The 15,681-nt window shown below is 36.4% G+C and overlaps 2 protein-coding genes across 2 annotated transcripts in view; one reads left to right on the top strand and one right to left on the bottom strand.

The window, feature by feature from the left end:
- Positions 1-8,628, bottom strand: part of CEP97 (centrosomal protein 97) — a 22,450-nt gene extending 13,822 nt beyond the window's left edge. Inside the window, exons 1-5 of the mRNA XM_026700821.2 lie at positions 8,310-8,628; positions 4,919-5,061; positions 3,992-4,150; positions 1,913-2,014; positions 1,099-1,212 (exon numbers count right to left, since the gene is read on the bottom strand). Coding sequence (XP_026556606.1) covers positions 1,099-1,212; positions 1,913-2,014; positions 3,992-4,150; positions 4,919-5,061; positions 8,310-8,385 — 594 coding nt within the window. The 5' untranslated portion in view covers positions 8,386-8,628. The remainder of the gene's footprint in view (positions 1-1,098; positions 1,213-1,912; positions 2,015-3,991; positions 4,151-4,918; positions 5,062-8,309) is intronic.
- Positions 8,571-15,681, top strand: RPL24 (ribosomal protein L24). The gene is made up of 6 exons (XM_026700823.2): positions 8,571-8,711; positions 8,828-8,903; positions 9,462-9,572; positions 11,431-11,567; positions 14,597-14,660; positions 15,532-15,681. Exons 1-6 carry the CDS (start codon positions 8,707-8,709, stop codon positions 15,610-15,612), a joined length of 474 nt encoding a protein of 157 aa, XP_026556608.1. The 5' UTR covers positions 8,571-8,706; the 3' UTR covers positions 15,613-15,681.

Below are 15,681 nucleotides of genomic sequence, written 5' to 3'. Positions count from 1 at the left end.
ACGTTTCAATTGTAAGTCCTCGATTTATAAGCACAATTGAGCTTAAAATTTCCATTGCTAAGCAAGACAATTAAATGAGTTGCATCCCATTTTACAACTTTTTTGTCACTGTGTTTAAGCGAATCACTGCACCTGTTAAATGAAACATGCAGTTGTTAAGGAAGTTTGGCTTCTTCCATTAACCTGGCTTATCAGAAGCCAGCTGAGAAAGTTACAAATGTTGATCATATTATTCTGGAATAATGTAACTATCATAAATACATGCAGGTTGCCAAGCACCCAAATTTTCATCATGTGACTACGCTCTAAAGGTCATGTGAAAACTGGCCATAAGTCATTTTTTTCAGTGCTATTGTAACTTTGAACAGTCAGTAAACAAATGTGGTTAAGAAGGGAACTACCTATACAGTATTTCTTTTCTTTGTTATTGGTATAATTGGACATGAAGTAAAGAATATAAAAACAAAAAGTCAGCTGCATGATCAGAAATCCTCTTTACCTGCAGAAAATAAACCTAGGTAAGTACCTTGTGATAAGAGAATGAGCCTGACCCAAAATCACAGTGAGTTTTTAATGGCTCAAGAAAGATTGAATGAGGACATTTCCAATGTCTTAACATTTAAAAAAAATACTGCACACTGAACTAGTTTTCTTTTTGATAGATTATGAAAAACATTAACCTACCGTCCATTCATCTTCATGAAGGATCAATTTTTGTTTTAATTTCTATGTTGATTAAATGTAAAGCATTTTGTAAGTAATTCAAAATTTATTTTTGTTCATAGTAACTGATATTTAAATTTCAAAAATATGCTGCAAAGAACCTACTTTAAGAATCTGTCTCAAAGACTGACATTTCCCCTTCACATTATTTTAATTGATTTAATTGACAACATATTTAATTACTTAAATAATCATTAATTAAATGACTGCTAGTTACTATCATTTAATTTTAAAATCTTCATATCCTTTGTGCCCAAAACGTAGCAATAAAAATATAGATGAAAATATAATGAAATGTAACTATAGTACTTTAGGTTGTATTTGATTTCTCTTTCTCAAAAAGTTATTTCATTTTCCTCAAAATGTTATTCTTACCTCATTCAAATCTCTAATTTCATTTTCTGCCAATGAAAGAATAGTAAGGCCTTGAGGTAAACACGAAGGTGCTGAACGCAGTGAAGTGATGATATTTCCATGTAGCAGCAGAGTCTTGAGGAATAGAAAATGGAGAAAACAATATGTAGACATATACTTTAATAATGTGAACTGCCCTGAATATTCATAAAACTGCATAAGGATTATGAATATACAGCTGCATACACACATCCTTGAAATGTTTATTTTTAACATGCAAGTGTGTGTTAAAAATGATATTTTAAGAGAATGTAAAAAGTGTTCAGAACTATTTTCTCTTTACTTTAGTTACATTTAGAAATGTAATATGTTAGATCTAAATGATATTAATTATTGAATAGTTAATCATGATCATTTTAGTGGAACTTCAACATAAATTACAAACTATGTTTTAAAGTATGGTTGTTCAACTTTTGGCATGGCTTTTGGCTTGACTGGGCTACAGCAAGTAAAGAACAATTATCTTGGGTCACATAAAAATATACACAATATGTATATAAATAAAAACTTTAAAACTTTCTTTATTTTTTTATTATCTTGTGAGGCTGCATTACTAGCTGTCTAGGACATGACTGCTTTAAAAGCATTTAAAGAATTTGTTTGTTTTATTTGAGACACATTTACACTACATCTTATTCATAGCTGCCTGAAGAAAATGCTATTATAAATAAAATCAAAACTTTATTACAGTTAAAGGCCAATAATGCTGCTTTGAACTTACTCCTTAATTAGAAATATTTAGACCATCAAAGAATATAAGCTTAAAAATATATACCTTTAGAGAGGAAAGTCTGGAGATATCCCCTATTTGGGGTATGTTGTTATCTGACAAATCAAGATGTTGAAGAGATGTGCAGCAACTGATCTGGTCTATAGTCTAAAGGAAGACAAAATATTTTTCAGCAACATTATGAAGCTTAATAGTTGCAATCACTTACAATTCTTGATACCAAAGAAAGTATCTTTTGCATTAGCAAATGATGCAGTGTATCAAATAATATGGCATGGGGTGCCTTGAGACTATGTTGATTCCTGGAACTTACCTGGACAAATCCCTGCAGGGTTTTTTTGGCAAGATTTCAGAAATGGTTTACCATTGCCTTCTTCCTAAGACTGAAAAAGAGTAACTGATCCAAGATTACACACTTCTCAGTTTCTGGCCTGGTGCCTTTTCTACTACACCAAACTGGCTCTCAATTAAAACATGCTATAAATTCATCTTCCATAATTAAAAAAGAACATGTATTTTATTCTGGTTGAGTTTAATTTATGACAAAGGTGTATAGAAGTTAAATCATATCTAATAGACATTTGAATGAGTCAGTTTCCGTTTTAATGCAAGTAAATGTAGTAAATTAGGTTCCAATGTGACAAAAACAGAAAGAGAAACAGGACCTAGATTGTGCAGAGAAAGCCTGTGAACCTAGAAATAATAAAAAGATACAAAAAAGTATATCGCAGAATATAAGGATTGGAAGGCGTCTTGGAAATATACAAAGCAGGAATCTACTATGTTATTTGCTTGGTCAGAGAAATATTCATCACTAACTGTTGGATGCATATTTACCCTAAAAGTGTCTATTTTACACTGGATTTTAGTTTTATTCTAATAAGCCTGACCCTAATGATTCTGGAATATAGGATCATTATTATAAAACTTGGGCTCAAAACAGACTTCTGAAATCCTTGATGCAGTCTCAGGGACCTTTTGTTGCTATCAAACAGCAGTTTTAAAAACATAAAATACTTGAATTGAGTACAATCATATTTCCCACAGAGTAAAAAAAAGGTTAAATGGAATAAAATAAAATGTACTTTCTAGTGGCTCTACTCTCTACTTTCTGGAGTCCACATCTCTCAAATGTTAAATGTAACTTGCTGCCTAGAAAAAGTTGCACAACTCTGTTCTAGCAGCTTGAATTATAATAAAACAAAGATTCAAGATTCTGAAATTTGCATTAAATTATTATACATTTGAAAAAGCAGGACTACAGTAGAACTCCTAAAAAGTGAGAAATGTATGTTCAGGCACAGAAGTATAGAAACAATAATGGAAAAAAGGAAAATTCTTCTGAAAACAAACAGAAATAATCTTATACTTTCAAATGTAATTGATTTCTGTCTGCCACAATAACATTCTAAAATAATTTACCTATAATATCTTACTTAAAATAATTAAATATCATTTCTAATTTTTAAAATCTAGAGTTCACTAATGAAATTAAATACAATAATTTTAAAATCTATAATAGGCCACAGATAAAGATAAAGATATGAAAACTGTTAAGAAGGTATTTCCATAAAACAGGTAATAAAAGTATACTTTTTCCATCATAGCAAAAGTTCAATTAAGGAGGGATGTTTATCTCATGGGAAGGGAATTCTAAAGTCCAGATTAACTACAGAAAAGCTTTTGCTCTCTTTTTCTTCAAAACAGTTGCATCCAATAGTATTATTTGACCAAAGGAACAACACTTATTACTAGAAAGGTTGTTCTTCACTGCCTACACATTGCCCAAATCTTATCTGAGGTTGAGGGGCTATCAGGATAGCACTGTCAGCATAATGTAGGCTAGTGAAGTTTTTTCCTCCGATTTTAAAATTCTATCCTATCCTATCCCATCCCATCCCATGTAATATTGCATTTCCAAACATTTTGCCTTAATCAAGTTCTTAGGTATGACATAAATTAAATACAATACTACTATATTGGATTAACATTTTTATTGTTTTAAGTATTTACTTACAATTTCAATTTACAGGGCCACCCACTTCTATACAACCCCACCAAAAAGCTAAATGCAATAATTATTTTGTTAATTATTCGTTGTTTATTTCATTAAAGAAAATTTACCTTTAAATTGTTTCCTGCCAGATTCAGCCACTCCAGATACACTAGCTCTTTCAATCCCTCTACGTTACCAATACTGTTGTGAGGCAAGTTTAACACTCGAAGATGAGTCAGCTTTGCTATACCCATCATCCGCACTAGACGATTGCTGGCTACTGACAACTGCAAGAAAATGGACAAATAGCTTCAATTTGCTTATAATTATTTTTTTTACTGCAAAGTAAAGTACCAACCTGTGTGAGGCTCCTGCTACAATGACCCATATTTTCATCATTACCTGTTTAAAACTACTGCTAATATGCTTTACATTGGTCTGACTTTAAAAGCTGCAGTTGTTAAGAGAATAGCAGTCTATGTGCTGAATGATCTCTCCCAGTGGAGACACATTTCACTGGTGTTGCAGCCATAAACTTATTTTTATTTATTTATTAAATTTCTATGCTGCCCATCCCCCATACAAGGTGATTCTGAGTGACTTAACGAAGATAGCTTTTTGTGTGTAATTTAAAATGCTGATACTAACCTATAAATCCCTACCAGTTATCTGCAGACCTGCATTCCTATATTGGAAGTTAAGTGTAGTTTAAACTTCCCTTCATATCAGTGTCTTTTGATTGCACCTACAAGTTTCATTTTCACAGAATGTGTCTCCCCAATAAGAAGGTCTTAATTACTTCAAAAACAATAAATATAAGAAATATTAACTAAAACAAAAATAATGTTCTAATTTGTGTACATGGTGTGCGCACATAAAGCTGGAGAATCAAAACATGGCATTGGACTCAAATTCACTGAAGGTTACTACTGAGCATAACATTTACTCATAACACACAGAATGAAACATTACAATTTATTTTTGCAAGTTTCCCCCCAAATTTCAATAATTTAACTAACAAAGCATATTTGCTCATATGTATGAAAAACCCCCACCTGTATCAAGTTCTTATAGTTTTCCAGGTGTTCCAATTTAATTAATTGATTTTTATCCAAAATCAAAGTATGTATGTCTGCATTACAGGATAAAGTTGGTGCTAGTTTTTGTAAACTCTGGCCTGACCAATTAATTAAAGAAGCTGTTAAAAAAGAAGAAAAAATTTAAATGTTAAAAAAAACACAGCAAATTTAGAAGACGATATGCAATCATGCGCTATACAATAACTTAGTATTTTGCAATACACTATTTAAACTGGGCACCAATTTCTTTGTTCTTATTTTTAACATGTCTGAAAAATCTGTTTTGTCTTTAATAACCTCTGTCAACCTTAATATATCTGAGCATTAGCCTTTATAATATACTCTTTACAGTGCTAAGCATATTTTTCGAAGTGTTCTAACATAACCTGCTCATGCAGGTCCTGTCACATTTCTATGGGGTTCAATTTTAGACAGCCTGGGCCATTTCAAAACACTGAATTTGGGCTTTACCCATTCTATTGTATACATCTGTATCTGAGATCATTGTCTTACTTCAAGATCCATTTGAACTTCATTGTCAATGATAATCATGACAGTCCCTGGTAAAATCTATGTATACATAAAGGTGAAATACCAGTCACAAATCATCACAAAATCTCCAGAACTGTAAAGCCTACAAACTTGAAATTTGGCACGTATGTTCCTCTTGCCTTCTAGGTGCTCACTAAGAAAGGATTTTTCGAAATGACCATCAGAGCATTAGTATTTCGTATATTATTAACATACTCTGATGCTAAGGAGTTCTCCTCCCCCTCCCCACCTGAAAAGAAATCTGTTCCAAATGCAAAACACAAGCAGAGAAGAGTTTCACTTTCACTTTCACAGTAGCCACCAGCTTTGATATGCTCAGGCTCCTTGCTGTTTCCTTGCTCACACAGCAAATACTATTTCAGTTTCCAAACAGCCCTCAACTCTCTCCCACATTGACAGGACACTAGCTAGATGAATACCAATGGATGCTGGTAGACAGAGGCAGAATTTCCCCCCTTATTTTCTTTCCCAAAAACTAAGCCTGACCACATAGCGAAGCACCGGTATTGAGCTAGTTCCCTACAATAAAGCAGAATTCCTGCCTCACTTGATGACAAGTTATTGAGTTTTGAGGCAGGAAAAACCTTACTACACTTTCATATTGGTGTTTATTTTATTTATATTTCATATTTCTAAACCTCCCATCTCCCTCAAAGAGGAGTATGATGTTCTTACTGTGTAATGCAAAGTTTGTCAGGGATACTAACGTACACTTAGCCTGGAAGTTAAAGTTCTACTTTTGTCTCATTAATCTATGGAATATGTCTTTTTAAAAATGATTTTATTAAATGTTATAATTGTACAGATAAAAACAAATATAAAGCACAATGAATAGAAAAATTCCAAGTGTTTAGGAAATAAGCTTGTCCATGTACGTCACATTATAACTGTGGACCTAGTTGACATTCCTCTACTATGCTCATCAGCTGACTGCAAAAACATCAGTTTCTGCAGTCTACTTATGAGCAGCACTTCCTGGACTATATATGCATCATCCCACAATTTTTCCTTTCTCTGGAGAGATTATGCTGGCCAGAATCCATCCTCTGGCTGCCATTATGCCATGTCCACTTCATCAGGGATATCATGTCTTCACCAGAAGTTCAGCCTTAGAACATTCCTACAAAAATATAGTGTGTGATTCAGCTACTTTTTACAAATGTTCTTTGTTACTAGTGGTGGCCACTTTGCAACCTCCATTACAAATCACAACCCACCCCCACCCACCCCATTTTTTAATGGAAGAGTCACACACTGTGTTGAGCAAGATTGGCCTACAGATCCACAGACATTATTCTGGGATTCTTTCTGACTTCCTAATTAATGTATGCTGTGCTTTTGCAGTGATTTTGACATACTCATAAATCTTTTTGGGTTCATGTTTCTGGGTATAGATATATAGAGCTTCACAGTTCTATGTTTTTTGTAATTTGACAGGCTTTAGTAACTTGTTTATAAAGATCTTCATGTTTAGAATCTTCTCTGTGATGAGCGGAACAAAATATGTAATTTATTTACAGGGCATATTCATATGAGCCCTGAATTTTACATTAAGTATTCACCAATTCTTTTAATTTAATTAATTGAATGGAATGGAGGGGTACTTTTATACTCTGGCACATTGCATTTTGGATGACTAATCATAAAAAGTTCATTGGAATTATTTGCATTTTTTATGTAGCCTCCCAGCTATCTTTTTACTTTCCTCATTAACTTTTCCTATGGAATCCTATATACAATTGCTTTTAATTTATTAACAACTCTTCTTTGAGTGCAACATCAAGAACTCCATTGTCCCCACTCCATCCCCAGTGTTTTGCTATTTCCATTTTCTGGATTAACAGTAGCGTCAAATCACAGATACCTGTAATTGATCTTTCTAATTCTTCCTTCATCTTCTAAAATAGAAATTTGACAGCAAAATTGGGGTGGAATTTTTGAGAGGTTTTGTGTTTCATAGTTTGTTTCTCAACAAATTTTGGGATGATTAAAGAGTTCCATTCCTACACTACATGCCTCTTCGAACTAGCTGCAATTAGCTTTTGGAAAGCCTCACCTAGTCTTTGATTTTATTACCCTGGCTAGAGCAGATGCTAGTAACATTATTGATTTTATATGGTCCTCTATTTACCCAGACATTCTGTAGAATATGCTGTAATGTTTCCTTTACATTATATTCCAAAGGTTTAATCTGTAAAAAATGCATATACTAAAATATACATTGTCATTATTATTTACAACTGAACACTCCCTTGCTCAATTTTGCCATCCTATGAAAAATAAATTTTCACATATAACAAAAGTTTCAGCATTAGGAAACAGCTTGTAACCCAACCTCTCCCACAAAGAGAGCCAAATATCACAATACTACTATATAATGCCTTTAAGGACAAATGTTAGCTATTAAAGAGAACGATAGTAGTATGTCATCTGACAATTACAGTGTCATTATACTTCTATTTGATGTGCACATGTAGAAAGAAGGCACAAAGGAATGTCTGGAATTATTTCAATATACGCGTATATACACATATAAAAACCGCCAAGCAAAGAATAAGTGATGTACCGCTCCTACAAACTACACAAAGAACCAACCGTTCGCAAGGCCTTTCGGGATTTGTAGTGCATTGTTAAAATTAACTCATACTATTAATCAAGACCCAAGATCATACAAACTACAGTTCCCATATGGCTACGCGCCACACTCAGCGCGCGCCCCCTACCATAACGGTCAACGAAAAGACTGTGACTTAGCCAGCGTTGCCAAATCGTTTTACCTTCGTTGCTCTTCGCGTTCAGCAGATTTTACTCCTACCTTGACTTGCGCCCGTGGATGGCTTCACCGCCTCAGTCTTCGTTGCGGATGCGTCCGCAACCGATGCTGCCGCCATACTTCCCGCTTGCTTCCAATGCTAGGCAACCGTGCTGAGGCTAGATACTGATTGGATAACAAGAAACGCTTGGGGGAAAAATAATGTCAAATATTTTATATTGCGGTACAAAGTTTTCAAGGCTCCTGGCGTCCCAGAGAATGAGTTTTATCTACTTTAGGAATTAAACTACCAGCTAATGAAAGCGCAGCACTTCCCATCGTATAACAAACAGCGGGTGTCCCCATCATGCCCCGCGCAAGTATAGAATCCGGTTTCCCATGAGCCTCTCTTTCTCTTATACGCTGGAGGAACCGGTGAGGTTGCTCAGCTGCTACCATTATGAAGTAAGACTCGGGGCCTTGGTTTAATCCGAGGCCATCCTCAGGTTTGGCACATGAAATGGGGCCGGTTTAGGCTTTCTCACTTTGCTAATTTGTTTCTCGCTAACTTTGGAATGCAGGGTCGAGTTGTGCAGCTTCAGTGGGTACAAGATCTACCCCGGCCATGGCCGCCGCTACGCTCGTACGGACGGGAAGGTAAGGCGTAAAAAAAAAAAAAGTATGTCATACTGTGGTTATTCTCTTGCAGTCTTTGTTCAATATATGCATGGAAATCATATTTGGATAAAATAACTGGGAAGATCACTGGCATTGTTACATATCCACCCAGTTTTATAATTACAGATTTAATTTTTGGTGGTGGTGTGCCCCTCTTAGCCAGCACTTGGAACAACCTAAAAGCCATATAGTAAATGAAGTCTTACTAAAGCAAAATATATGTTTACCTGACTCGCTCAATGGAGCAGTGAACTCGTTAAGGAATCAACAAGTAGATTATTTTACATACCTTGGAAACACTGCAAGCATAGCTGATGGAGTACCGCAAAAAGTAGCATCTTGGCTATACTTTTCAGTTTTTTGAAAATGTTGCAAAATAGTATTGTTAGGGTTTAGCTAAGTTTTAACTTTTATATTTCCTAGTTCCCAGCTAATCACTATTGAAACCTCAGATCTAGAATTGTTTTGAGCTGCTTTATCAGTCTGCATTAGTACCAAATGCATGTTATGTTAAAAAAAATAATCCAAATGTTCCAGGTTTTTCAATTTTTGAATGCAAAATGTGAGTCCGCATTCCTATCTAAGAGAAATCCCCGTCAGATCAATTGGACTGTTTTGTACAGGCGAAAGCACAAGAAAGGACAATCTGTAAGTATTTTGCTGTATTTGTTAGTTTATGGACACTGAATAACGATGGCTGCCTATATTCTTAAGAGTAAGAACACCCAAAATAATAATTAATAATATCATAGAAAGATGATATTTATTTTACCTCACAGCTTGAATATTCCTATGTCCCTTACAAACATTAAATTTTATTAAAAGGCAGACACGTTCATGTATAGGATGAACAGTACTTAGGTTGACTTGGGATGAATTGAGAGGGGAAATAGACTGGCTATGCAAAACCAAATTACTTGTAAGTCAGTTTACAAGTGCCTTAGTAACAAGCAATTATAATGTGTTAGAAATCGGTTGTTTTTTATGAGGCTTTTTGAAATTGCCTGAATTTTTTTTAATGTGTAGAGTGCCCTGGGAGCTTAAAATGCTCTAGTATTACTTTGTTCTTATGTGCAAAGTTTGTCCATTTGTGCTAGGTAGAAACCAAAACATTGCTGGCAAATGATGGTATATATATCACAAAAGAGATATAATAATGCTGTGAGAATAGATTTTAGGGCAGAGTAGACATTGGGTTTTGTTGTAGGTCTGATTCTTGTATACAGTTTCTTTGTTTCAGTTTCAATGGTATATGCAAGTAAGGTCGTCTACCCATTTACATCAGAAAGTGCATTACTCAGTCTGTTACTAGTGAGTTGTCTATTGATCTTGTTGGATGGGTAATCTGAATACCTAGTCTAATTCCATTAGTGGAGTGTCTCTTAACAAGAGAACCAGAATAAACAGTTGTAGCATGCAGCCATTAATTATGTAGGTTTCCTGTAAATGTGTGCAGTTTTACTGTGACAAAAAAGTGGCCCTGTTGGAAGGAAAGTCAGTGCTGAGGGTGGTGTTGGAATCCAAGTTGTTGAAGTCATGATAGTATTTGATCATTACTTCAAAACAATGAAATGGAACCATTCCTTTAATTTTCCCAATGTGTAACTTGCATCTGTATAACTACTATTCTCTTTGTTCCCAACCACTGTTTCATCCCCCTTCAAATCCTAGTTTAGCTATTCTGTGCATCTAATGGAAGTCAGCTGCAACTCATCAAATGTTGCCTTTTAATAAAATATGTTTACAGATTTATTCTGCCACATTTATTCTGATTCTCTATATCTTGGTAAACATACCTCTACATAATTTGGAGAGCATGCTTTGCTTAGTTGTGATATAATGTATTCATTATTCATAATTTATATCATAATACATGGCTTTTCACAATCCATTTGTTAAAATATCTTCTGTAACTTTTGATAAAGGATCATTAGTTTATGTTATTTTGATGGGAATAGGAAATCTGTATGCCTTTTTATTGTACTATTGAAAAGATTGAAGTGTGCATGTTCTGTGGCTAGGAAAGAAAATCCTTAAGAGCTCTGTTTTAAAATGGGCACATAGCTAATTAAAAGAAAAAGCAGTATTAAAGAAATGTTGGCACAATTGTACATCTGTCTAATCAAAAGTAACTCACGTTTTTGGTAAATTGGAAAAGAGTTATAGCTTAAAATGTACAGAAAAATAGCTCTAATATAGAGTTGTAGCCTCATGTATTCATGGATGACAGTGCCATCAGTCAGCCAGCCTTTGATATCTTAATATTTTTCTTACTGTTAAGTAAAAGACTAGGATCTAGATCAAGAAAAAAAATCTTCCAATGTGGACTTTAATTATTTTTTAAGAAGTCGATTTTCCTTAAGTTTCAAGTTACCAGCAAATGTGAAATATAAGATAAAAATTTAAACAAAATATTTCCTGGGAGTTGAGATAGGAGGTGTGTGGGAAATTTTTTGAGGTTTTGCAAGTTTGGATACTTTTTTGAAGCAGTTATTTCTTTGCTCAGGAAGAGGTACAAAAGAAACGTACACGCCGTGCTGTAAAGGGCCATAGAGCAATCACAGGTGCTTCTTTGGCTGAAATAATGGCTAAGAGAAATCAGAAGCCTGAAGTGCGAAAAGCTCAAAGGGAACAGGCCATTAGGTGGGTACATTTTATTCTTATTCTTTACAAAAGTATGATTATGATGTAGTTCAGAGGTCACCAACCGGTGGTTCGTGAGAAAATTTTGTTGGTCCGCAGCACACCTGGCTGGAGGAGCTGCTCCAGGATAACCAATGGGCCAGTCTTGTGACTAGAGCTCTGGAATATGGGACAGGCCAGGTTGCTCATGCTGGTACTGGAAATCTCTGCCCTAGAGGGAGATACATGCAAATTTGCAAGTGGTGAATGGGCAAGGAGTAACGCAGATTCACTGGCGGGAATGAGGTAATGGTGCTGTTGCAGTGGGGAGTGGTGCAGGCGGGCCAAAGCAATGGGCAGGGGTGCAACCCGCAGCTCTTTCGTCCTACTGTAGCTCCCTATTGGCTGAACCCACCAGTGGCTGGCCCTGCCCCTTGCCCTCCCCTCCCAGCCACTCCTTGCCTGGCCTGGTAAGTGTGGGGGGTGGGGATTTGCTTCATATTCCAGAATGGAAGCGAAGCTTCATCTCTTGCTGGGTCTTGCAGGTGTTTCTTCTGCCCTTTTTTGGTGCTGTGCGCACCTCGGTGGCTCGAGGAGACATGCAACTTCTTCTCAGCCCCGAGACACTGGCCCCACCCAGCCTTTCGCTCAGTTGCTGATGTTGGCCCTCGATGGCCTGCTCGCTGCTCTTGCAGCACAGTTAAATTTAGTGCGCTTCACAATGGGGAGACAGCATCCCGTCATCCTGGGGCTCATTACAACACGGAGTATCGGCCGTAGCCGGGTTGGGCGAGTGTTTCGGGGCAGAGAGCAGGTCATGCGTTTCCCCGAATGATCGAGGTGCATCTAGCACCAACAAAGGCCAAAGAAGCCCCATGAAGACCCAGAGAGTTCCAGAGAATCAGAATGAGAGACAGACAGACAGAGACTGAGAGAAAGATGAGAAAAAGATGACACAAAGAGAGAGATCCCTGTTTTGTTTTCTCTGGGAAATTGGTCCATATGGCTCTTTGAGTGTTTAAGGTTGCAGAAATAGGCGGCCAAGCTAAGTGCCTGAAGGACCCTATCCCGTCACTGGGAGTCCAGGCGCTTCAGCGAGTGGCGCGTTGGATTCATATTAGTGGTCCGCAGGATTTAAAATTATGAATTTAGTGGTCCCCGAGACCCGAAAGGTTGGTGACCCCTGATCTAGTTTACATCCTTGGCTGAATGTAAAAAATAGACATTTGATTATAGATTTTTAATAGGGGAGATTGTACATTATGTTACTTCATTTGTAGGCTCCTTGTCACGTTTAAAGGAATTATGCTAAAAAATAAAACCAATACAGTACAATTTAACTTTGTTCAAAGCACTTCCAAGTCTCCTGGATTAAAAAAAAAAATCAGGATATTAAAAAATACTTGGTGACTTGTGATCTGCGATGGTATGGATGCTTTCACCCATTTTGTTACAGGCTTAAACCAGTGATAGCTTCATCATGAAGAGATGAATCAAAGCCCTTTTCAGGAAAAGAACTGCTTTAAGACATTTGGAATACTTTGATGCTGCAGCTCTATAGCTGCTTGTTGTCTGAAGATACTATAAGTAGGAAATTATTTAAAGCGGTGGTCGCCAACCAGTGGGCAGTGGCCCACTGGTGGTCCGTGAGAAACTTTTGGTGGTCCGCAGAGATATGTCACTCCCAGAGCACCCGCCCCCAAAGCAATTAATCCAGGCTGCTGGGAACACAAAGCTGTCCTGCCCACATAGCCCGCGGGAACCCTCCCCGCCCTTACTCCTTACCTGGGAAACTTGCCTGCTAAGTTGCTATTTTTCCTTTTTTTTTTTTTCCCCGACCATCAGCTGTTCTGTGTTGGGAGATTTAGATTAGCTAGAAAGCAGAAATCTTGCATTTCTTGCTTTCTAGCTAATCTTTAGATCTTCGCCTCCGCTTTTAAGCAGAACCGAACCTCCCTTAGGACTGAAGCTTCTATTCAGTGCTCTTTTTTATAAAAAAATCAATAATTACATAGTGTGCTGTGAGTTAATTTTGTGAGTTTACTTGCAAGTAAACTTTATGTGACAGACTCAGTTAGCCAATAGCAGAAACACAGATCTCTAAATGAATCTGTGATTCTGTAAGCAACTCAATCTGCCTGCCTGCTTTGCCTGGTTTGCTATTTTTATAAAAAAAAAAATCAATATTTACATATAATATTTATAAGCCATGCCCAGCCAGTCACATGACCACCAAGCCATGCCCACAGATTAGGCCATGCCCAAGAACTGGTTAAGAAATTTGAATCCCACCCCTCCCTCTGTGTGTGAGAGAGAGAGAGAGGGAGAGAAAGAGGTTAGATCAGATCTCTCCCACCAATGTCAGTAAGCTACCGTCAGTCAAAATTCATATTAGTGGTCCCCCGGATTTAAAACTATGAGTTTGGTGGTCCCTGAGGCCCAAAAGGTTGGCGACCCCTGATTTAAAGCATCTAATCATCAAAAGTTAATTCATCTCTACATATTTCCTTTTCAAGCACTAGGGTAAGGAAAACATCATTTTAAGCAATTACTAGTATTTGTAAGCTATTGCTACTTAGAATGGGATAAAATTCTTTAAAAATCAGTGCCTCACATGAGATCCTGCAACTAAATTGAATAATTTTGCATAATTTCCCTTCTTGGTGGATGGCAGGATAGGCAATCCTTTTTGGTTTAAAAATTATACTTTGCCTTTATGCCATATCTGGTGGCTACAGATTATGTGCTTATCATTGACAGAATTTCATAAGAATGGAGAATAGGGTTCAGGGGAAATGGTTTGATTGGAGGATTTAATCTCTTTGATTTAGATATTAAAGGGAACCTAATGATGCAGAAAATATTGGGCCCATCTATGCAGGTTTAGGCTCTTAAAGGTTACAAAAGGAATTCTGAGTTGTTCTGTCTTACGAAATGTCTCCACACATCCATAGACCACTATAGACCCGCATGTTTTTTTCATACATTTTAGATGTTAAGTAATGAAAATTTTGTTCTTCTCATTAATTTTCTTGCAATATAATTAACAGAGCTGCCAAGGAGGCAAAGAAGGCAAAGCAGGCAACTAAGAAAACAGTACCCTCTACAACAAAGGTAATGGCTGGCAAAGGCTATAAAAACAAAAAAATTGTTATCACTATTTGTAGATTCTTATTTACAAACAAAACAATTGTGACTTTGAAATCAAATGGTCCTGTGTTCTAGTCTCATCATCAGTTTGTGTCAGGCTACATGGGTGACTTGAAGATAACCATTTTTTCTTCTTCATTTGCTTCATTTATGCTTCACCTTTCCTTTGGTTGCCCAAAGTGATAGTATATTTTATACATAAGGATATTTTTATTTTCATAACTATTTTCTAAAGCAGATTGAGCTAGGAATTAAGAATGAGCATTATGAACTTGAACTTTAAGTCTCTCGTATTCGAATTTACTATCCAGATGCTACATTGCTTTTCTGGTCCAATTGTAATCCAGGTTCTCAGTGGAACTCTGCTTTGAGTACACAATTAAAAGTATCTAATCCCCAATCCTTGATCAGGGAAGAGGGACTGCAATGGCATGGTACCTAAGATGGTAATATAATTTGTTTCTCAAAAGCTGCCATATGAAATTCCTTTAGTCCACTGGTTTCAAAGATGATCCTAATGTAGCATTTCTGACTAGATTGAAAACTTTGTTCAAATAATTTAGAACAGAGTTTCCCAACCTTTCTGGCCCGGCCCAGGTGTGGGTGTGTGGAATGGGGTGGGGAGAGAGCATGGTTCTGCCATTTCCGCAGCCCAGTTCTGAATGGCTCAAATCCCAGTAGTAGTCCAGGAGTTGAGGACCCCTGATTTAGAGACACTTTGTTCTTTCTCATTCACTCACTAGAAGTTCATCTATAGGCATTATGCTAGTTTATACTAACTAAACTGTCTTAATATGTAGCATACCCTCATGAGTGTCTTGTTTTCTATTTCCAGGCACCAACAAAGACTGCACCAAAACAAAAAATTGTGAAGCCTGTGAAAGTTTCTGCTCCTCGTGTTGGTGGGAAACGCTGATTTGTGCAGATTTGTGCTTTATGTCAATAAAAGTTTGACTATAATTGGTCTATTATCTTGAAAAAGAAA

The sequence above is a fragment of the Pseudonaja textilis genome, chromosome 7 (assembly GCF_049901715.1).
Source record: "Pseudonaja textilis isolate UNSWEBS1 chromosome 7, rPseTex1.2, whole genome shotgun sequence".
NCBI classification, from domain to species: Eukaryota; Metazoa; Chordata; class Lepidosauria; order Squamata; family Elapidae; genus Pseudonaja; species Pseudonaja textilis.
This window is presented reverse-complemented; position numbering and strand designations above follow the sequence as displayed.